This window comes from Desarmillaria tabescens, assembly GCF_030435595.1.
Source record: "Desarmillaria tabescens strain CCBAS 213 chromosome Unknown EV420scaffold_239, whole genome shotgun sequence".
Taxonomy (NCBI): Eukaryota; Fungi; Basidiomycota; class Agaricomycetes; order Agaricales; family Physalacriaceae; genus Desarmillaria; species Desarmillaria tabescens.
The window spans coordinates 1-23,286 of NW_026848538.1; the positions used below are offsets into that span (position 1 = coordinate 1).

The following is a 23,286-nucleotide window of genomic DNA, read 5'->3' on the forward strand; positions in this document are numbered from 1 at the left end:
TCAGAGAAGGGCATGGGTACGACTCACGGCTACTTCATTCCTTGACCATTTTGAGAGAGAAGCAAAAAAATTCCCTACAAATGCCGCGTGTAACGACCACACCATATGAGAGGAATAAAGTCTGACGCCTCCACTATTCCAACGTTCGTTCCACGTCACAAAGAAACGTCTCCTCCCTAGTTGACGTCGGTTTGACCAGGGAGCATGTGTTGGGAGAGAGAGTAACAGCCACCCGATGTCTCTTGCGTGACGCTCTGCAACGCTCTCCAGACTGTCTGTACCAAGACTACATTGCCCAGCTTTCTCCGGCAAAGAAAGGTCATCTGGCCCGCTCCCAGGTTCAAAGAGGACACACGGTCCACTTTCAGTATGGGCATTGCCGTCGTCACCCTTCCGTAGACACTAATTTGTTCACCCCGCCAGATTGCTCTACGCGTCACGATGCCGTCACCACAGCCACGCTTATCGTATCTCTAGATCCGTGCGCGTATTCCGTCCTGGACGATGTCATTGTGAGGGGGTGAGAGCTAGAATTGCGATGTACTTCATGAAGGAGGACAGGGGAAACACAACTTCTCAAGGGTATATGATGTTCTGAGTTGGAATATCGTGATGGGGGGTGGTTATAACGCACTAGTTTGGAACTTTGTGTCGACCTCGGCGAGGGATGATGTCAATTTACGGCCTCGCACTACAGTTGGCGAAAAGAGTTTTACTTGTTTTATCTGTGAATGCTATCTGGTTAGCCGTAGCAAGACGAGATAGCAAAACCAACCATAAGTTTCCGAACAGACAGCAACCTAATTATAATGTTCCACCATTATCTTTCTCAGAGGCTGTCATAACGGCCGATCAAGGTTTGTTGCGCCGCTATGACTATGCTGCGAGCGTCCTTTCCCGTTCTTTCAGATCTGGGTAGAATCTGTTAATACGGTGTTCGCTTGAATATAAGGAGCAAGGAACAAACCCTCATTAAAGTTTCCCTCATTACAACCTAGTTCATACTGAACAGCTCCGAGCGGTAGGATCCAATGCAGATGCATTCTTCGAGCCGAGTCCTATCATACGCCAGGTTGGAGAAAGAAGAACAGAGGGTGGAATCGCGTTGTGTACACTCATCGCAAAAGGTCAGAGAGCCTAAGAACCAGGGTCCAGAACATCGTAAGTAGTATACGCAACGAAGCTTCCTTCGTCAGAGTGTCAAGTATCTGCAAGAGATCAGCATAAGAGAGTAAGAGGAACGTATCAGGACGTACGGATGATCCACTTGGCGAGTTCGGCTGCAATTCGACCCCCCTCCTGCGATCGTCTTAGATCACATCCCAGCCAAGGAAAAGCTCATCGACCGCAAAATATCAGTAAAAACGGTAAGACTATCCTAATCGGATATTAGGAAACGTTGATTTCCAGAATTAGATGAAGAGTGGCAATTAAGAATTGAAGGAAGATGCACCCACAGTTTTATTTTTGATACTCATGGACAGCATGTGGATAGTGTAGTGGCTCATAGCTCCCACACTTGCATCGGTGACCTTCGCACGAGCTTGAACAAACGGAAGCCATGCCCGCCAGCCTTGGGATGTTCGATGTCGACGCAATGAGGCGAGAGCTTTGGGTGCGCTATCGTCGTTTTACTGGTTCTGACTAGACAATTGTTAGACGATGGTCACAGTGAAAAGCAGTATACCTTACTGAAAGCTGCACACTACGAAGGATGCTTCCGAGCCCAGCCTTCAGCATCAAGGAGCTTTCGCTTTTCGCTAAAATTAAGGTGATCGAGTATGAAGAGCTTGGCATCGTAAACGGACGTACCGATAGCCAGTGCTCCCTATATCGACATGGAAAAAGGGAGTCGCAGGACCGCAGTAATTGAAGGGGATTGGAATGGACTGCCTGCCGATGTCGAGGGGGAAAACATTCATTTATCCGTTGGTTTCCAATGGCGAAGCTTATGTGGGATGATGTGGATGACCATGGGTCGTTTGGTAGCAGCGTCACCGTAAGCTACGCCTTTGAGTGTCCTCGTTCCAAACGGTTACCGTCGCCCGTCGTCCACCGTCCGGAAACTACTTCCTTCGTCATACCTCCATGCAATGATCTCTGCCACAGCCCTCTGCTGGTCTCCGTCCTCCTCCTCGTTCTCGAAGCTCTAAAATGTCACATGTCGGTCGTGCTACAGATAGAGATCAACGTAGATCTTTGATCCTTGTGCAGATTCGAAGTTACGGAATTCCGTGTGTAACATTGATTAACGCCTGGATTCGTGACGGTATGATGCCGAGTATGAAGTCGAACTGGTGGTGGTAGACAGTCACAGACATCGATGTTTCCTTGATATTAGCATGAAATTCGAATGAAAGATTGGAAGAGACGCGACGAGTGCGTGGCCGACGAGTTTAAAGAACACAGCCACCACGTGGATGTTCAAGGCCTTTCGGTCCGAAATATCCGGTCGTTTCTGAATGTTGGTTTGATTGTGACCACTGCCGACTCAAGGCGACCAAATTTTCTGTGACCTCTTATCTACGCCGAAGTGCCGTGGAGGATGTCTTCCAGTATCACGTTCTGGTAATCGATAGGAAAAGTCTAGATTACATCGATATACGATTGCGTGTTCTTCCAACTTTTCATTGCATAATCATTAATCATATAGATTTATAGAGGTGATTTGGGACACGATTTCCATTCCTACTTAATTTTTACTGGTATTATTAGCATTCCTGCGTATCCGGAAGGAAAACGACTCCCTCGTATGTTGACAAGAATCAAATCACCTGGCTTCGTGGTTTCAATCTTGGACAACCTCAGAAATTTCGTGACCTTAATAACCTACGTTCGCCTATCCTCGCGACTGAGTCAGATGCGTGTCTGAGGAGGAAGAATGCATATACGCAGACCAGTTCTTTTCGCCACGTGAATACCCTGTGCACGCTCCTTCATTCCTCTTTTCCTGTAGCATTGGCTTGACCAGATCTATCCAAAGTCTCAGCACAAAGACTAGGCATATTATAACTCTCCGGAGGCTCTCGTGCCACGGATCAGATGATCTTCTAAGTCGGCTATACCTATTACCAGTACCGAGAGGTCCGTGTGACTTTGGTATCTATTGTAGGGTGATCTCACGTTCTCTTCGTAGTATTCTGAACCGTCATGAGTACTTCGATGCTGAGAAGCTTCTCTTCGCTTCTAATTGGTCGCGAGCACTTGGTAGTTGAGAACCTCATTGCAAGTTTTGGTACGTCCTTTACTTGTTTTGTTGACAATGGGATTTACTTATTTCTATCTTGGTTCTATAGCAACTCGTTAAGTTTTGACCATCGTCGATTTTGGGGGAGCTTCGATGATTACTATGATATGAATCATGATGGAAAGGGTAAATTTTAGTCATCGGTTTCGCCTTCGCGTGGTCTGATAACTTGCTCTAATATCAACTTCACGTCTATCCTCAATCAGTGCATAAAAGGTCCATTAAGGTGGCATATCGGGGCGACACTGGGAAATCGTTCCGAGTAACATTTGAAAACGGCGAAGTGGACCCAATGAGGAGAGTCCTCAGACTAATACGCCGAGAAGCTCCGTTAAGCGTATTCTTTGATATGTACGAACACACGTTGCATCCTATCCGTCTTACCGACACGCTTTAGTCTCATGCCTCTTGCACTACCTACACTTTCTGGTGAACAACAACTTTACTGTTGCAATTGCGTCCCGTGATAACTTCCAGATGGTACATATCTTTTCGCCATCCATCCCGCTCCTTACATACTGAAATTCTCTACACAACAGGTTTCAAACGGTCATCCATCCCAAGCAACCTTACGAAGGCTCGCCTGCAAAAGCAATTATGCTCCAGTACGAGTGTGTTTTACGTATACTGTGATCCGCTCATCGAAACTACTGCATAGGTGCCACTTACAGATCCCGAGCTTCAGGAAATACGACCTTTGACGGATGTCGAGGAGCGACTTGCACAGAAGTTCGGGATGGCCTCTCCTGAAGACATCGACTCTGTAGCGGTCCTACAAGAAGCCAGAAGGCATTCTAAATTGCCGCGGAGACAATTTCGCAGCGCACTGCTGACTTTCCTTCGAAAGGTCAGCACTTCAGCTTCGGACGATGATGATGAAAAGAAATTGCACAGACTCTATCACCTTCGTCTCAAAGACGCGTCCAATCCTCGCCAGTTATCATCTGTCCGATGTGAATCTCCCACTCTGACCCGAGGCGTAAGCGTATAACCCTAATCATCTACCCTCGTACTCATCCCCATTGTGTCGTAGGCACAATTCCACATTGACGCATCTCGTTTTTGGGCCGTTCTCATCGGCATCGATGCATACGATTCTAATCCTTTACACGGCTGTGTACCGGATGCATTATTGATGAAGAAACTCCTACTCGAGAACATCGGCGTGCCAGAACATCGTATTCAATGCCTCCTCGGCACTCGAAAACCCTCTCATGGCGATCCATTAACTCCTTCTCGCGCCAACATCGTCAACATGCTCCACAGTCTCATTAACAACCCTGAAATCGAATGGGGCGACAATATCATCATCTATTACGCCGGGCACGGCTCGAGCTACCACTGTTCAGAGCATTTCTCCACTTCACTGGAATCCCAGTGCAGCAGCAGCAATGATATCTGTCCTATCGAGGCACTGTGCCCCATCGATCGCGATACCATAGACGCCGATGGGCGTCCAATACCCGACATAAGCGACCGCGAGCTCAATGCTCTCTTCTCACAGATATCTCGCGCCAAGGGGCATAAAATCACGTTCATTGCAGACTGTTGTCACGCGGGCGGCATGAGCAGGGATCCAGATCCGGAAGCAGGGCTACGCTTCACGCGCGCAACTCTCCGTTCCAATGTCGACGATATGTTACGCGCTGCAGATGAAATTTTACCTCACCATCGATCCGTGTTATCGAAGAATTGGTTTCCAGATATGAGTTCTCATGTGGTCCTGGCAGCGTGTAGGGATTATCAGTATGCAAAGGAAACTTTGGAAAAGGATGGATACGGTGGAGTTTTTACCAAGACACTCGTTAGTGTTTTGAAGTCGAATAACTGGGAGGAAATGACATACGTTGGGCTGGCCGAGCGTCTGAATCGGGACTATTTCCAGACTCCGGTCGTTGCTGGGGACCATAAATATGAGCACCTATGGTATCAGGCATGATATTTAATGGGTATCGTATTAGCGAAATAATCATTTTCGGAATTTAATTTTATCCTCGTGGGAATGTCCATTATAGGCTTTCGAAATGTAAACCCAGCCTCGTGGGAATGGTTACGGGAATGGCCAATCAGAGATAAAAATATCTGCGCCAGTGAATATGGTGTCGGCAGGTGACATCATTACGACATAGATCGAATCTGAGATCTCTAAATTAATGGTGATCTTGTAGTGAAGACAGAATATAAAAAATGTACTACCAATATTATTCGATGCAAATTCGATGACCCAACGATGACCTTAGTGCTGCAGCAGGCAGTGGTTCGGACCGCTAAGCCGGAGATCCACGTGGTGGCTGTGTCTTCCAATCCGCATTTCTGTCTTGTTTCTGTCTATCACTACGCCAACCCTACCTTTCACAAATTCATCGGCGCCAATCGTCGTTCTACACAGGATGCTGCGACTCCAACAGTGATCTCAAATACTGCTGAAAAGTCTACCCAGCCACCCACGGTCATCCCGCATTCTCTACTCGCTGCAGTTTCGACTCGGACATTAGGATCGTGTGTTTGTGTGCGTAGGTAGCCCAAATGGATCCCATCACCGAGCGTACACCTATGTCCTTTTAAATTGCTGGGGCGACGGGATGCTTGCTACAGGACAAATTTCGGCGTCGAGGGATACAAAAAAAGGGCTCTTGAGCTCGCCATAGTTACGCATACAGAGAGGACCTTTGTCGGTACGTCGTTTGTGATGCTCAAGCTTTCTTTATACTTAATCATCTTTCTTTTATGGTGAACAGGGGAAGCTCCCTTGAGTATTTCGTTCATGGCTTGGCTCGGAAGAATCGTAATCAACTTTGCCTGAAAACGTACAACTTTCGGTAAGGTACTATCCAGCTCTTGACTTTGAAATTCGCTTGACAATGTCTAGTCTATACCTGTGAAACGACGATGGTGCTCTTAACGCCATTCAATAGTGCTTACTTCGTCGCGTCGACGTTGAACATTGCAAGACTGCCAGTATAGCCTACCCAGTTGCGTCCTGGCCCATCATCCTCAGGCTGGCTTGCAGGGCGTGGCTTCCGTTGGATCAAGCTTGCGCGAGGGACACTGGTGCAAGTATGGGAGCTTATCACCGTGTAAACGCGCTGTTCGTCCCGAGTTACACCGCAAGACCGTGCGTACTCGAGCAAACTCCACCGTACGCTCCAAGAAAAGGACAAACGCTATTCACCGATATAATCGCGTATGCTAGCATGCGCTGAGTCTTTCGCCGACGGATAGGGATGCATGTGTGGAACGTCGTGGCTTGGATAAAACGGAGCGTGGCATGTCAGGGGGGATGGACCTTTGACCAATAGGACTGGGTTATGTAACGACGGCCTACAACGTTCACTCCGAAATCGGGAAACCGGGTATCGACCTTAACCGGGACCGATGGTTAGAAGACGCGAAACCTCATCGCACTCTCACTGATCTCGTCGTGTTAGCCTCCAACCTCAAGTTGCCGGAACCAGTTTTTGCGGTGATGATGATTGTCTTTTCCCAGCACCACCGCATCGGGTCTGGTCAAATGGAATAGTGTTCCTCTCCTTCGTCTCATTCGCCATCCGGCGCTATACTATCCACACGCGGTCCGTGGGCATCAATTATCGTGAGAGACCAAAAGTATGCAAGTGCGTCTTCAATTCACTCTGAAAATCTAACTTCTTGCTAATGCCTCGTTGATTAGGACAGTCCTGATATCGGTTCGCTGAGATTTTGTAGTCTCTGAGCATTTCTTTTTCTAGAGATGTGATGTGGATCAAAAGAAGGAGGGGTGCTATGTGGTTTCGTCGAGCTTGCTAAATTAGTTCATCCTATCCGGTTGCGTCCTGGCCCATCGGCTTGTGCCTTATGGATCAAGATTGCGTGGGAGATCATCATCGCACAAAGTTTTAACGCACGCGTTTTGTTCACACCGAGCTACACGCGGAACCATGCGTACGCGAGCTATTTCGTGCGCTCCAAGAAGACAGACGCTATACACTGGTGTGAGGACAAGGATCTTCCTAAGCAGAAGTGTTAAGCACAAGAAGCCGGATGGCTGGATATAATGAATAGAGGAGACATGGGTCGATGAGGTAAGTCCGGGCGTTTTTTGTTCACCGCACGTCTCATAACGTCGTTTAGACAGGAAGTGAAAACTAAAGCCTTCAAATTGAAAGGCAAACATGTGACCAGGCGGGCTTAATATTAGTAGTCATTTAGACTATTAAGCTGGACGCCGGCGCTTAGTGTCATCGTAGTACGTGCCAAGAATTCTATTAAATATGAAATTGCCGTCAAGCTGGATGGCTCGCCTTACAACGCCCTAGGCGAAGCCTTTTATGCCTGATACCAAAGGCGCTCGTATTTATGGTCTCCAGCAAGAACCGGCGTTTGGGAGTATGACTGATTCAGAAGATGAGTGAGTTCAACATATGTTACTTCCTTCTTCTTCCAAACGCCCGATTTCAGCACATCGACGAGTATCTTGGTAAATATCCCGTGGTAACCCTCCTCGCCCTTGGTCTCCTTCGCATACTGATAATCCCTACACGCCACCAGAACAATGTAAGAACCCATTTCGGGTTCCCAATCCTTGGATAATATGGATCGGTAATGAGGTAAATGCTTCAGCCCGTCGTCCGCAATGCGGAGCATATCGTTGACATCTGAGTGAAAGGTCGGGCGTGTCGTGCGAATCGCTGAATCTCCACCCTGTCTTTCAAAACTACTGGCGTGACAGCAATCCGTAATGAACGTGATGTGATGTCCCTTAGTCTGGGATATCTGCGTGAACAGCGCGCTGAGCTCTCGGTCGCAGATGTCGGGAATCCAGTGTCCATCAGAGTCCTTGCTGTCGCGGTCTATGGGGCACAATGCCTCGATGGGACAATCACCAGTCTGGCATTCAGGTTCTTCTGTGGAAAAATGCTCTGAACAGTAATAGCTCGCCCCGTGTCCGGCATAATAGATGATGATATTGTCTCCCCACTGAATTTGAGGGTTGGTAATGAGACTCTGGAGTGTGTTTACGATGTTGGCACGGGAAGGTGTTAAAGACTTGCCAGGGGTAAGATTTCGTGCACCGAGGAGGCACTGGATTCGTTCTTCGGGCACCCCGACGTCTTCGATCAGCGATTTCTTCATTAACAATGCGTCCGATACACACCCGTGCAAGGGATAAGACTCATATGCATCGATACCAATGAGGACAGCCCAAAAGCGAGACATGCCGACGTGGTGTTGGACCTAAGTCAACTGGGATCAGCAACAAGGGTCGGATGTTAGGGACACTACACTTACAGCTGGAACCAGGGTAGACTCAGGATGAGGTACAGGAAGGTTACGACGGAGCTCGTAAAGCCGTTTCAATTGCTTTACATCATCGTCGCTCGATGTCGATAAGTTGAACATTCGAAGGAGAACCTGGACAATGCGGCACAAACGTCCCCACGGTGACTCGGCCCGTCTTTGTGCTTCTTGCAAGACCGCCGCAGAGTCGATGCCTCTAGGAGATGCCATCCCAAACGTCTGCGCAAGCCGTCTCTCCAGAGCCTCTAGCTCCTGAATGTCTGGATGTTGAGATAGTGCCTACGCCGTGAATCTGATGAGAGGAGGGCTACCAGCATCCACTATGCGAACTCGTACGGGGGAAGTGTTGCCTTGGGAGTCTACTGGCGGTCCTGGTGAGGCTGGTTGTATTTGATAGTCTGCATTGCGGTGCGTCTGTAAATTTGTTTGACATCATAAGGAACGGTACGAATAACGACAAGAGACATACAGTCCGATGGAGGACTGAAGGAAACGATAGTTTGCTTGCCATGGAAGAGTTGTTGGGCGTTGACGATGTGGGCAGAGTCTGGTGCAAAGCCTCGTGTGGGGTAAGGGACTCGCTGGCAATAGACCATGAGGGTGTTACTGCGATAAATTTGACTGTATTCTACTAAAAAGCTAGCTATATCCACCGCCACTTTGTCTGCCTTCACACACGAAATTAACTCATCTTGTCTTGTTTGAGACCTATGCATAGTTCAACGGTCAACGGTCACGGTCTCTCTCCATGAAATATGTTCTGTTCCTGTGGCACGGATTCACAGTATCAGGGGCAGCCGGACACAAGAAAATTTCCAGAAGTATCGGCGTTTATGTACTTAGTCGCAGCATTCAAGTATACGTGACTGACACTGCTGTGGTAAGCCGGTATTTTGAGGGGGTCAAATACCTTTGTGTTTTTTGCACCGTATTTTAGTCGCAAATCCACCTGAGAAAATACTGAATGAAAACCTGACCGTTTTTTGAATGAAATTTACCTAAGAAGATTTCGGGGGCAAATCCCGCTTAAAAAATGGTGCGTATTTGGATCCGTATTTGGAAGGAAGGTTTTGGCGTACAAAGACGGATCCAAATACGCACCATTTTTTAAGCGGGATTTGCCCCCGAAATCTTCTTAGGTAAATTTCATTCAAAAAACGGTCAGGTTTTCATTCAGTATTTTCTCAGGTGGATTTGCGACTAAAATACGGTGCAAAAAACACAAAAGTATCTGACCCCCTCAAAATACCGGCTTACCACAGCAGTGTGACTCGTGTCGATGAAACTAGGTTAAAGCCACCAGCGAAGCCGGACTTTGTTGTGGGGTATTGTTAAGATGCTTGGCGCGCGCGGACCTGAAGTTGAGTATAAGAGAAGATACTGTTTGCCTTAACTCGAATTCCATGGCAGCTCCGCAGTTTAGCCGAAAGGGTCCGTCGCCTGAACAACCATTGAGATGAATAACTTGCCAATGACAGCCTGGCAGAAATGGAACCCACAACTTAACGGAGCGCTAAGTAAGCGATGTAGCAGCTAAGCCTCCGAAAAGCCATTAAAGTTTGTTTGAAAATTTGTAGCCAAGAGTCACGACGCCTGTGATGCATTCCAACTTTGATTCATTGCAACTCCGTCTGCCACCTCTGCCGTCCCTAAGGATCAGGCTGACATATTCTAGTTCAGTTGAATCACAGTTGATTCCGAACATTGTGCTTCCTTGCAAGTCACATGTGACACTGTTGATCGCCGTAGGCCTTACGCGGTTCTGCGATTGTTCATTTCCGGTGAGATTTTGGAATGCTTTTAGATTTCATTTTTTGAGTCCCCGTTGCGTGCTTTCCATGTATGTCAATTTTGCTGGCTCACCTTGGTTGTAACAACCTCAGGAACATCTGGCAGTGGTAGAACGAAGGTAAAAGCACTTACGATCAATTTCTCACGGTGTTTGTCGAGACATTGCCGCGCGTCGGCACTCCACCTTATCTGTATGCCTTTCCCTTGCCCGTACCTCCCTTTCGTGGATGACAGTGAGTTGTCAATTTTAAAGACACTTTATTACTATCTCTAAAGTGTCTCTATCAAACTTGCCTTTGGAAAATGTGACGCGTGGCCGGGCGCCTCCTGCCCATCAATCATGTAGGGTCGTGTTCTATTAGTTATATCATAGGCTATGTCATGATTCATTATATTCACGACAGCTGAGCAACAACTATACTACCTTAGTCTTGTCCAATCTAAGATCTTGGACAAAAATCTTCTCCAGTATTATTACGACGGGTACTGCATGCCTTGAGCTTATCCAGAACCTCATCTACATTTCGTCCAATCTCAATCTCATCTGGTGGGATTGTGGTGACATTCTGTGACACAACACTATCATTACGTTTTCAAACCTCTTTGAGTTTCTAAAATAAACTTTCTTTTTTATAGGACATGAATTGAACAGGTTCCTATGTGATGGGTAACTGAAAACGAAATTCCTATTTATTTTTTATCCACGAAAATCGAACTTGGTGTGAAAAGGGCTTGTACTACATTTGATTAGCAGCGTACAAAATGACCGTCGACGGCTGCATACGCTTCACCAAGACCAACGTCCGAGGTCCAGAGAAGTGACAAGAGTGTTGCGGTCAGAAAAGGGGACCAGCAGAAATCATAGGTAGAGGGGAGAAACAGTGAAGCAGTTGTTATTGGCCGACTCTGCTAAATACAAGCTCAGGTAAATAATAATAAACTATCATCGACCTCGTCAACCCGGGGATGAACATTGTGGTCAGCTTGCACAGCCACTGACGCCGGGCCCGGCCTCTGCACGACGCCGAGGTCTGCATTCTTCATCACAACCTCATCACACAACCTCAGTACCTTCTCATTCTTAAAATTTGTCACTCAGGTTTACGTATTGTCACTCATCTCATCTGGATCTCATCTTTAAACAATCTCACACTAATAAACCCTATCGAGTAGTACCCATCGTACCATCATTATTCGGGGATTGTCTCGTCCAGCCGGTTCGGTGAGATTTCGCAGCAAGTACTCAGGGTCAGGGTCTATAAGATCCATATCTTCCTTTCTAAAATGCCCATCACGTACTATCAAAGTACAGCAGTGAAATAACTAAATAGAAGAGTATTGATTCCGGTACAGGCGCCATATTCATGTACAATACGCAGTCCCTATGTAGCAGCATCCTGATACCAAAGACACTCGTCTTTGTGTTCCCCAGCAACGACCGGAGTCTGCGAATGAGAGTGATTCAGACAATCCATAAGTCTGATGTATGTCGTTTCCTTCTTCCAGGTACCTGAGCTCAGAGCACGAATAAGTTGCCTAGTAAAATTCCCGCCACATTTACCTCCCACACGAGTCTCCCGCGCAGTCTGCCAATCCTGACAAGCTGCCAGAACTACATGAGAACTCATATCTGGCTGCCAATCCTCGGATAATACAGATTTATAGCCAGATAAATGAATCAGCCGCTCATGGGCAGCGAGTAACATATCGTTGAAACCAGAGTGAAGGGTTGGGAACATGGTGCGAACTCCTGGTTGTGAAACAGCATCCCTGCTCACACTGCCAGCGTGACAGCAGTCTGCGATGAATGTGATTTTATGCCCTTTAGTGCGAGATATCTGGGTGAAGAGGGCATTGAGCTCTCTGTCGCTAATGTCGGGTATTGGATGCCCATCGTTGTCCATGGTATCACGATCGATGGGGCACAATGCCTCTATGGGACAGGCATCGCTGCTGCAGCAGTCCTTGGATTCCGATGCAGCGGGAATCTGCTCAGAACAATAATAGCTCGAGCCATGCCCAGCGTAATAGATAACAACATTGTCGTTCCGTTGAATTTCAGGGTTATCAATGAGACTGTAGATCATGTCGACGATGTTGGCACGGGAAGGTGTTAATGGATCGTCACGAGAGGTTTTTTCGGAGCCGAGGAGACATTGGATACGACGTTCTGGCACCCCAAGCTTCTTGATTAGGAATTCCTTCATTGACAATGCATCCGATACACAGCCTTGCAAGGGATTAGACTCATATGCATCTATGCCGACGAGAACGGCCCAAAAGCGAGATGCGTCGACTTTGTACGGGGCCTACCACAGGTGAGATAAGTACAAGGATCCATTGTTAAGGATATATGCTCACCCCTTGAGTCAGAGTGGATGATTTACGTGGAACGGGTTGCTGAAGATTCGACGTATCTTCAAAACGAAGGTGGTAAAGCTTGTCCAAATCCTTCACATCGTCGCCGCTTGATGCTGGACTAGGATTATTTTGCGATGCTAACCGAGCACGCCTTTTTGCTTCTTGCCGGAGGGCCGTAGAGTCGATGTTATCCCCATAAACCATCCCCGGGTTATCATAATCCTTGACGAGCTGCTCCTCCACAGCCTTCAAATGCTGCAGTTCATCGTAATATGGAGGTAGACGTTGCAGCTACGCAGTGAACAAGATGAGAGGCGCGTAGTATACATAAAACAAACTCGTACCGGAGAGTAACTGCTTTTGGAGGCCAATCTTCGTCAGGCTTCCTGTTGCTCACGGTCTATTGGCGTGCTGGTGGGAGCCTGGAAAATTTAAAACAAAGAACCAAACGGATGATGACAAAAAACGTACCATCTGGAGAGCGAGCTAAATTCTTGTGCCACAGTAGTGCGGGTAGTACAGGAGGCATTGAATGAGAGTTTTATCAATGTTACCGACAGGAGACAACGTGCTTCGTCCACGTTATGGAAAGTCGCGAGATCGAGAGAATGTGACAACGCATGCAGTATGCATCAAAATCCATCAAACCGTATGTTTGGTCGCTCTCGCGCAAATCACCCATGGGAGTAATGCAGAGAAACACGTATTGTTATATGCATGTTAGTTATGATTCCGCAACAGGGGCTCGGATCCAGGTAGCTTTGTGTAGCAATTGGCTCATAGTACTAAAAGGTGAGTTCAAGTTTTTGGGAGGGTCGACATTGGACAAAATCTAGCTAAACCAATTATGGCAACACTTCCTATACCCTTGAAACACGATTAGAACTTGAGATAACTGTGACTGAGAAGGAAGTGTACGCAGAATCTTGGAACCGGCTCCTTGTTCGTGGCAAATGCGCACCAGACCCTACTGGTCAGCGGAGAGAAGATGGATCGTCAGAAATAATCTACTGAAATGAGTTCAGTAAAGACACCGTCCACCGTGTAAGCCAATTAATGATACTTGTACGATGACTGAATGAAGTAGGAGAAACTTGCGGGGAAAAGAAAACAACGGGATGACGTATGAGTGACCTGAAAAGGCCGGGCCGGAGCGTTTAATCAATCCGTCCGCGTCATCCTCCGTGCGGTATTTCCCCCTATTTGTCGTCAAACACTAGCGACGCACAAAACCATGACACATTACTACATATTAGTACAGTCGAAGCACATTAATCATTTTCTCTAGTATCGCTTGCCTGAAGACGACGTGACCTGTATGTTGACAAGTTGACTCGGAATCAGTTCACTCAGACTTCGTGTTTTCACGATCAAAGCACGTCGAAGGAAGGAGGATTCATAAGTGAAGACAAGTCATTCTCGCTGCGAATCCCGTGTGTTCTTCTTCATTCATTTTTCTTGTGGCGTTGACCTGAGGCCTGATCGGACACACACAGACGCCCAGCATAAATATAGTTCAACTGGTAAGGGCGATCAAGCCTATTCGTCGGATTACTCTGCTAAAGTCGTAAGCTCTTCTTCGATCTGAATCATCGCGTTTATCCTTCTGGGCTACTTGAAAGAGCGTACAGTTGCGGAAGGGGCCGGTTATTGTCCAGCCAAGCTTACCAGTTCCTCTATGCAACGTACACCTAGCTTTGCGCCAAGATTTCGGTCGATCTGCTACAAATCAAACATTGCTTATTTCAAGAGTGCCCTTGGAGCTCGCCCTGACCCTAAATTTGCACCAACAACGGGACTGAGGAGTGCCTGTAGTGCAGTCTCCAATATACCTGTATTCATTTTCGAGTCTTTCTCCGTCTCAAGGAATGTTTCCATGAAGACCGTCAGTCGTATCGAGTGCCATCGCAGAGGGCCCTGGTAACTTTCACCTTCCTTGTCCTTGATGGTTCTCCCCTCCCAGCTAACGACAACGAGTTGTCGCGTATTCGCACTGGAATACAATTTCCACTGGCTCCGGATGCTTGCATATATACGGTCTCTCAGAGATATTGTCTCCCTCTGCACGACCTGCTTTATGAAAGTATAACTCAAGTCGCTGTTTGTGTTGTTGGTCCGATCAGGGAGTGCCGGGATCGATTCTATATAGCGGCCGGCATTCTCTTCACTTCTTCCCTATTCATATACGGAAGGAGAGTCGACATGTATAGCGGCAGAGCGTATCCGGCAAGGTCTGAGAAGAACCTGCCTAGGAATCAGCAGGCGTTTGGAATAGAATGGCTGGTACACGTGTTGAAGAGTTTCACGATGAACAAGAAGCTTTACTTCGGGCTTAATTGGGGCGCGCGGTTGATAGTTAATGAACCTTTTTTTAATTAAATGTGGTACGTCCTTGCTAGTTTTTTGTTGTCAACGGGATCCCTCACGGTGACCTTGATAGAAATTAAGTAGCTCAGAAGTAACTTCTCAAGCAGACGAAGCAACAAGGAGCTTTATCCGATAGTGTATTTTTGTCGGCGCTTCGATAAGGGTTTGACGCTCATTTCAGTGATATGATGAAAGGGTAACTTTACACCACTAGCTTCGTTTCGCCGTAAATGGGATTCTACTCATGCATCGGATACAATGTCCATGAGAACGACGTATGAAGGTTGAACCAAGAATCATTCGGAATGACTTTTGGTCCGGGGAAATGATGTATCTCGTGCTGTATGGAAACGAGGACCCGGAATACTAGTATCTGCATGTTGTCGTGTTGCAGATCTGTGGCAGGGGGCTCAAGAGTTTTCTGGCCTCGGGGATGTACCTTTGAAGTACCTGCCAATGAAAGGGTTGAAACCGATCTCTACCGTCATACATGACGTCGCGAAAGTTAAACTCATAGATTCGTGTAGGCCCTATGCACACGTAAATATAAAATTCCGCGCGGATAGAGGAGTCTTCGAAGACAAACAGAAGATGCATCTCCCTCCGACTGAATGCCTGGGTAAAAGAGAAATTTAATTCCCGATTTCAGTGGGGGGAGAGGCACTATGGACCTCATCAAGCATAAGTATAGCATAGAAGACTATTTTGCGTGTCTAACACCTCGCCAACCTACATCGCGGGCATCAGAAGAATCCTCAGAACGAGTAATCTAGGACATACCGTCGCATTAGGGAGGATATCAAAAAGATACAACACCGTGTCTTTGTTGGTTTCCTGGTAAGGAACAGTTTAGAAAATGCTCTACCCGAAATCCCACTAGGACGTACAACATAACCAGTATCGGGTTCTTTCTGCGTCTCATACCCTATTCCTTCGAGGTCGTTGATACGACTCTCGTTGCCGCCCTGCCACTTCCACCACAACTGCAACAAACAATCCAGATTAGCCCAGCTGGAGTAGAAAACAGCAAACACTAGATGGTACGCACGTAATCCACATAACCATGGTGCAGCCAGAAGATCGGGTCATTAGGCGACGTCTGTACATCGAATACCTATCAAGAGGTAGAGATAAAATTCACCAATGTAGACAAAGAAGGTCACCCACCTCTCCTCCAATACCGATATGTCCGGCTCCATGAGGGCCAGCAAACATCGTAACCGTGAACGTCGCCAATCTGTCTAGTTCAAGCAGATTGTCCACGAATGTCTGTCCCGCCTGGAGTGACCACGTCACATTCTCCTGCCGTGTAATCATATGGTTCGTATTCGTCGACCCAGGTCCAAGATACCGTGTGAGGTTAGCAAAAGGGCCATCAACGACGACCCAATCGTTTGCCTCGGTGCCTTCCCCACCAAAGTCGAGCAGGACGGGGGAAGTACTGAATGAACCGGCGTCGACGACCTCATTCCAGTAAGGGATCTGAAAGTCGTAAACAGAAAGGCTATATTTAATTGATGGTCGACAATACGAAAGACACCTGCACTTACCGGACCGGTATATCCACACTCTGAACGTAAGAGTGTTTCGTGAGCATGGACGAAGTAGCGATGAATCTGCAATATAAAGTTAGATTGTCGATTACGGAGCCAGGAACGAATGTTTGTACATGTAAGAATCTACGAAAGAGATCACAAAATGCTACGGATAAGTGAAAGTAATGATCATTAATAATAAGCCACTGACTGTCCGGTTAGATGCCAACGATCGGTGCCGCCTAACATATCGCTTTGCTCAGAATGGACACCCACCTAATCAGATAAAGACAAGTTAAAATATCCCCAAAGAAGCATACTATGAGCTAAGACTAACCAAGTCATCGTAGCGCGAAACGACATCTGGAATGTTAGTTTGGGCTGGAGCAGCAAGGAGGCAAAGTTCCGCCGCGAAATAAGCGTCTTTTTCCTCTTGCGTTAAGGTGTTCCTGCACGAAGCGTTGAGAGCGTACTAGTGGCAAGAAAGCAATAGTTACCATTCTAAGCGAGTAGATGGCTCTGTACAGCCTGACCGTTGACTCGAAGCTCTCGGGAGTATTGCAAGTGTGCCAGTTAACTGGACGGCAGCAAAGGCCAACGCGAAGAATCTGAAAAATGCCGTATGCATGCTAATTTCAGACGAAGCGAAGAGACAAAGGCGACGAGGAAGAACCCGACTGGTGTACTTCTCATTTGAGAGAGGTAATGTTTATATTCCCTTCTTTGCGGACGTTCACTTCCGTAACTTGTCAGCAGGTAAGTGTCATGACACATAAATAGCGCACGTAAAGCTCCAAGTTCGAGTCCATTTGGTTTGTACGTCGAAGTCTGGGGACATTCTTTGTCGGTTATCGACTCCCGTGATTTATCATGACGACATGTTCTCTCTCGTCATGATGGTCGGCTAGATGTTCGACCTTCGAGTTCGACGATAGTCGCCTCAACTTGAAACTTGGATTTTTATTTTTAAGGTAATACAAGTTCTGGCCTTGAATGACAGAGATTAGACAGCGAGAAAGAAGGCTAGACTATGTGGGGGACATTACTGAGATATGCATGTTCAAATTACTGAAGGTGAATTTGCAGTTGATAGTCCATGGTACGGTCGGCTTCATATTGTGTCCAACACCCGTCGGTGACTGAAATAGGGAAGTTCTCAGCAGGGACAAGCTGTTCCTACCGAAAGGCCGCTAACTAACCAGAATATGCATTGAACTATTACGTCGATGGTGGCTTTGTTCTCTAACCTTACGTCAACGGTTTCGTTTAGCCGCAGTGATGATAATCTACTATCCCGTTGTCGACCTTCAAGTTATCCATCGGATGCACTAACCATCAGAATGGCGCATGGAGTCCCACGTATCTGGGACGGCGAACTGAGAGGGATGGTATTCCACCGCACGCCAAATAGAGAAGAGTGGGGATCCTTCACACTGATTCCACGTGCGAGGTGCGGCGGCCAGGACAATGTTCGCTTAGGCCACCTTGCATGTATCACGGTAGAATAAGTGCTAGGCTTGTCAAGGATGATTTTACTTCAACAAGCATAACTCTCGCGGTAGGCCCAAACCTAGCCTTTTACACCGAATACCAAACGCGATCATAAATATGAACTCCACCAACAACCGGAGTCTGAGAATATGACTGATTCAGAAGGTCGGTGAGTCTGACATACGTCGTTTCCTTCTTCCAGTCGTCCGACTTCAGAACACGAACAAGTATCTCGGCGAAGATCCCACCATACCCCTCCTTTCCTTCGGTCTCCTTCGCAATCTGGTAATCTCGACACGCCGTCAGATGTACATGAGATCCCACGTTTGGCCGCCAATCCTTTGTTAGCACAGATTGATAGCCAGGAAGATGTCCCAGTCTTTCAAGTGCAGTGGAGGCTGCGCATTCCTGTGTCTGGGTGGCGGCAAAAAACGCGGGCATAACAGCAGTCCGCGATGAACGTGATGTTATGCCCTTTGACGCGGGATATTTGTGTGAAGAGGGCGTCGAGCTCTCGGTTGCTGATGTCGGGTACGTAACGTCCTCTGGCGTCCAAGGTGTCACGATCGAGGGGGCAGAGAGCTAGGACTTGGTGTCACATTTCCGAAAGTGGTCCGCACAGTAGTAGCTGGCGCCATGCCCGGCGAAGTAGATGAGAATATTATCCCCCGGATCAACTTCAGGCTTGTTAATGAGATCGTATAGCACCTTTACGATATTTTCGCGAGGAGTCGGGATTGCCGTTGATGGAGCTGAGGAGACACTGGATATGCTCTTCTGGTACGTGGAGATTTGTGGTTAAGAAGCTTTTCACTGATAATGTGTCTGATACGCAACCACGCAAGAGAGTGCGGTCGTAAGCATCGATCCCGATGAGAATAGCCCAAAATCGGGATCCATGGACACCATATCGGGTTAAGGGAGAAAGCCTATGCATATGAGGGGCGGAGAGACGAAGACAATGAAGCTTATCCAAGCCCTCCACATCGTCACTTTTTAGTGTCTCGCTCCCGTCGATGGTGCTGTCAAAACGCTCCCATAGACCCTCGGTCTGCATCCGACGCCTTTTTGCTTTGTCGAAGACCTCCAAAGAGTCGATGCTGCCGCCACGATTGACCAGCCCGTATTCTTGTGCAAGTCGAGATTCCACCGCCTCCAAACGACGTATTTCCTCCAGGAGGTCGTGATCTACAAGTTCCTCCTACACAGCAGAACTGGTTAGAGGGGTTAAAGGGTCCATAAAACTGAATCGTACCGGAGAATAGCTGGTTTCTGTGGACATATCTCGTGTGTAAGGTGGTAGCTGAAAGACAAGACAGAGTGACCAATGATGTCATCCCCTGTTTATAAGTTATATGAGATAATGACGCAACCCAATATCTAAAGCGCCTGTTAGTATCGATTTGAACTGAGGTAATACTGTAGCTACTGACAATGGTGTGTCGGAAACACTTTCAGAACCTCGCTGCGTTAAGTTTGAGGAGGCAGGGACCTCGAAACAACTGGGCTATGCCCGAAAGAATGGGCAAAGCACAAGCTAGGCTGAACATCTTCAAAATCGCCGCTCCAGCCATAGCGACATCAGAGTCAGAGCTATCGTAGAACTCCTTCTGAAGTTTTGTTTATGTGCTTGTAGTAGTTCGCAGGTCGCGGTATCCCAGGAAAATTTGCAGGAATACGGGAAGTAGACGAAACACGCTTCCGTCTTCCAGTCGCCCGACGTTAGAACAGCAATGACGTCCTTCGTAGAAACCCCGCCGTATCCCTCTTTTCCCAATGTCTCCTTCGTGTATTGATAATCCACATCTAGCACCAATTCTTCCATACAGACTGATAGCGAGGGAAATGTCCCAGACTTTCATCCGCAGCCATTACAACGGAGAGTTGCACGCATGAAGCGTAGTCCTGTTTCCATATTTGGTTCCCGTCTCATGCAACCAGCGTGACAACAGTCTGCGATGAGCGTAATTCAGCGTCCTTCGACGTGAGAGATATATGTGTGAGGAGGGCGTTGAGCTCTCGGTTGCTGATGTCGGGTAGTGGGCATCTATGGTATCGCGATCGATGGAGCACAGAGCCTCGATGCGACAGACATCCTTGTTGCTGTACTTGGATTCCTGTGAAGTGAAGAAATGCTCTGAATGGTGGTAGCTTGATCAGTGTCCGGCATCGTAGATGATATTGTTGCTTCGCCCAACTTCAGGGTTGTCTATGAGACTGCTGAGCATTGGCACGGGAAGGAGTTGATGGATCGTCAAGGGAGGGGTTTCGAGCACCGAGGAGACAATCACGCTAGGTTCTGTGGCATACGGATACGATCTTCGGGTACACGGATGGGGTTTGCACGCGTCAGGGTGGGTTCTTCCTCGAGACAGGTCTGGGTTCAGGTACTATTGGCCGTATTTGAGAAGTCCTAGTTTGCGAAAAAAAACCAGCCGTGATTTGGAGAACGATCGTCGTCTTCGATCAGGAGGTTCCTCACTGATAATGACAATGCGTCTGATACCAAGGGTTAGACTAGTATTCATCGATGCCGATGAGAACGGTCCAAAAGAGAGTTGCATCGATGTGGTATGGGGTCTACAATAACGGGGATGAGCATGAGGATCAATGACTAGGGATGTATGCTTACACTTTGGGTTGGAGTGGGTGGTTCACATGGAACAGATGACAACTGACGAGGAATCGATGCGTTTTGGAGGCGGAGGTGATATAGCCTATGCAATTCTTTTGCGTCCTCACTGTTTGATGTTAATGCATTGAATTTTCTGAGGAAAGCCAGGACGGTGCTGTAGAAACGTCTCTACAGGAATTTAGGACACCTTCTGGCTTCCTGCAGAGTTGATGTTTTGAGAAGAGGTCATCCCAGACTTCTGTGCAAGCTGCTTCTCGACCTTCATCAAAGATCCTATTTTCCAAAGCTCAGGATCTACGAGTGGCGCCTATGCAATAGATTTGATGAGTGAGTCACAGTATACGGAAAGCACACTCGTACCGGAGCATAGCTGGCGAGCCTTCGTAAGGTTGCGTTTCGAAATACTTCGTATATGATTCCGAAGAACGTTCGCGGCCCAAATCATCTCTGTAAACAGCTTGTATTATTATCACTTATCCTGCAATGAAAGCATAGAATACTTACAGATGGACCAGGATACCACAAAACGCGTGCTTTAGTCGATGAGCAGCCCAAAAGGGCAACAACACGCGCTGTACGCCGATGTAATCCAGGATTTGCCCATCGGTTATCGGTCCTTGGTGCTGGGTATCATCCTTTCACGGCGCTTCGATGTATACACGAGAAGGACAGAAAGTTTGGTCGCACTTGACTCGGTAGTGGTGTTGGTAGGGGTCAAAGAGTCTTAAGCCTGAGATCCACGTGGTGGCTGTGCAATGTAAACTCGTCACGGTCACACGCTCACCGTCGTCTGACCTCTGCCAATCCCTCTTAATGCTAATACCAAGGCAACGACAACTATCGTGACCATCTACCACCACTGTGACCACCAGTTCGACTTCATACTCATCGTTGTACCACCACCGCGGCACCACTCTACCAGTTTATCGGCGCTAATCAATGGTACACTGCCCGGCATCCCGTAACTTCGAATCTTCATAAGGATCAAAGATCAACGTTAACGTTAACGTCGATCTCTGTCTACAACAAGACCGAAATTCGACAATTTGGAACCTCGATGACGAGGAGGATGAAGACCAACGGAAGGCCGTACTAGGGTGCTCGAAGTCAGTGCATGGAGGGTAGGGCGGAAGTAGGTTCCCGGCAGTCAACGATAACGACGACAGTAACTGCCAGGAGCAATACCCAAAGGCACATCAAAATCATTGTAGCCATGCGACCGCTGCTACTCCCTTTTTCGGTGTTGGTACAGGGATCACTGGCTGGCAGTACGTCTCTCTATGACGCCAAGCTCTCTTCATACTCAATCACCTTGTTTTCAGCGAAAATTGAAAGTTCTTTGGGCGCTTCATGGACGGATTGAGCATTCCCGGGAGCGGACAGCTTTCAGTAAGGTTTACAGTCTCTCACCATGACATTCGTTTAACAACGTCTAGTCTGTCCCGGCTAGCGCACTCAAAGATGCCACATTGCGTCGACATCGAACATCCCAAGGCTGCCAGTGCTTCCCCGCCCAGTTGTGTCACGGTCGCAGCCCACCAACTTGTGCGACATGGCCTGTCGCACTGGATAAAATGAAGCCTGCCAATCGGCTGCATCCCCAGGAAGGATGGACTTTTGATCAATGAAGGGGGGGGAATGAGTGACTGACGGCCTGCAGTGGTACCACCTTACGCTCGAGGAGTAGACCGGGTCCGACGGTCTCAAAGCGCGTCGAAACCTCGTCAGCCCAGCTCCTGTTATCACATAGCGACGCATCCTCACAGATCTCCTCCTCCTGTTAGCCTTGTCAACCCCGACTTTCAGAAACCAATCTCTGTGGTGACGATGATTGTCTTTCTTCGACCACCACATCGGATCTGGCCAAACAGGATCATGTTCCTTTCCTTCCTCACATTCACCATACGATATCAACTTGCGGTCCATTGGTATCGGTTGTTGTGAGAGACAAAGTGTGTGAGTACGTCTCCAATCTATTCTGAAAATCTACCTTCTTGCTAATTCCTCGTTGGTTAGGACAGTCTTGGTATTGATATTGTATGCTGGGAACGTGATATGACACGACGAAAAGAGAGAGGGATCGAGTTGCAGTTGAGCTCGCCAAGTGGATCATTCATACGTCCTGACCCATTTATCTTTCTCCTCTACCCTGACCTGATGTACCTTCTATAGATACCAGACACTGGAGCCATGATCTCCATGAAAGAGGCTTTGCGTCACATGCTACTTCCTACGATGCTCTGGATTTCTGCCTCGTATGCTCCCCAATCACTGTACAGATGAGACTCCACCTTCTGTGCCCTTTGTTCCAAGTCGGCGTACGACAGGGCACCATTGGATTCTACGTCCCGAAGATTTTCAGAATGAATACAGGCGAAATGAGGGGTCGCTTCAATGAGGGTTCGTTCTCGTTCCAAATGTTCAACCGAGCACCGTACTCACAGGTATCTACCCAGCTCGGGAAGGACGCCAACTTTGATCGCCGTTATCCTTGCACAGCTCCCCAGGAGGTTAATGGTGGTAACGCGCAGATACGCTCGTCTTCTGTTCGATGTTGCGATTTTTTTTTCATTGATATGTTG

The 23,286-nt window shown here is 47.7% G+C and overlaps 3 protein-coding genes across 3 annotated transcripts; 2 read left to right on the forward strand and 1 right to left on the reverse strand.

Annotated features, from left to right (window-relative positions):
* The first annotated feature begins 3,436 nt into the window (after positions 1–3,436).
* Positions 3,437–5,247, forward strand: EV420DRAFT_1601195 (caspase domain-containing protein). Its single transcript, XM_060475010.1, has 4 exons — positions 3,437–3,727; positions 3,787–3,852; positions 3,906–4,226; positions 4,281–5,247. Exons 1-4 carry the CDS (start codon positions 3,725–3,727, stop codon positions 5,184–5,186), a joined length of 1,296 nt encoding a protein of 431 aa, XP_060321504.1. The 5' UTR covers positions 3,437–3,724; the 3' UTR covers positions 5,187–5,247.
* Positions 5,248–5,477: 230 nt separating this feature from the next.
* Positions 5,478–7,253, forward strand: EV420DRAFT_1489302 (uncharacterized protein; the record flags this gene model as incomplete). Its single annotated transcript, XM_060470684.1, has 8 exons — positions 5,478–5,746; positions 5,843–5,922; positions 6,117–6,205; positions 6,246–6,362; positions 6,441–6,517; positions 6,676–6,853; positions 6,918–6,933; positions 6,997–7,253. 8 exons carry the CDS (start codon positions 5,478–5,480, stop codon positions 7,251–7,253), a joined length of 1,083 nt encoding a protein of 360 aa, XP_060321505.1.
* A 4,321-nt stretch (positions 7,254–11,574) lies between these two features.
* EV420DRAFT_550608 (caspase domain-containing protein) lies at positions 11,575–13,090 on the reverse strand. The gene is made up of 3 exons (XM_060482536.1): positions 13,021–13,090; positions 12,677–12,967; positions 11,575–12,624 (listed from the first exon to the last, which is right to left on the reverse strand). The coding sequence occupies exons 2-3, from the start codon at positions 12,878–12,880 to the stop codon at positions 11,698–11,700; spliced, it is 1,131 nt and encodes a 376-aa protein (XP_060321506.1). The 5' UTR covers positions 12,881–12,967; positions 13,021–13,090; the 3' UTR covers positions 11,575–11,697.
* Between the last annotated feature and the right edge of the window lie 10,196 nt (positions 13,091–23,286).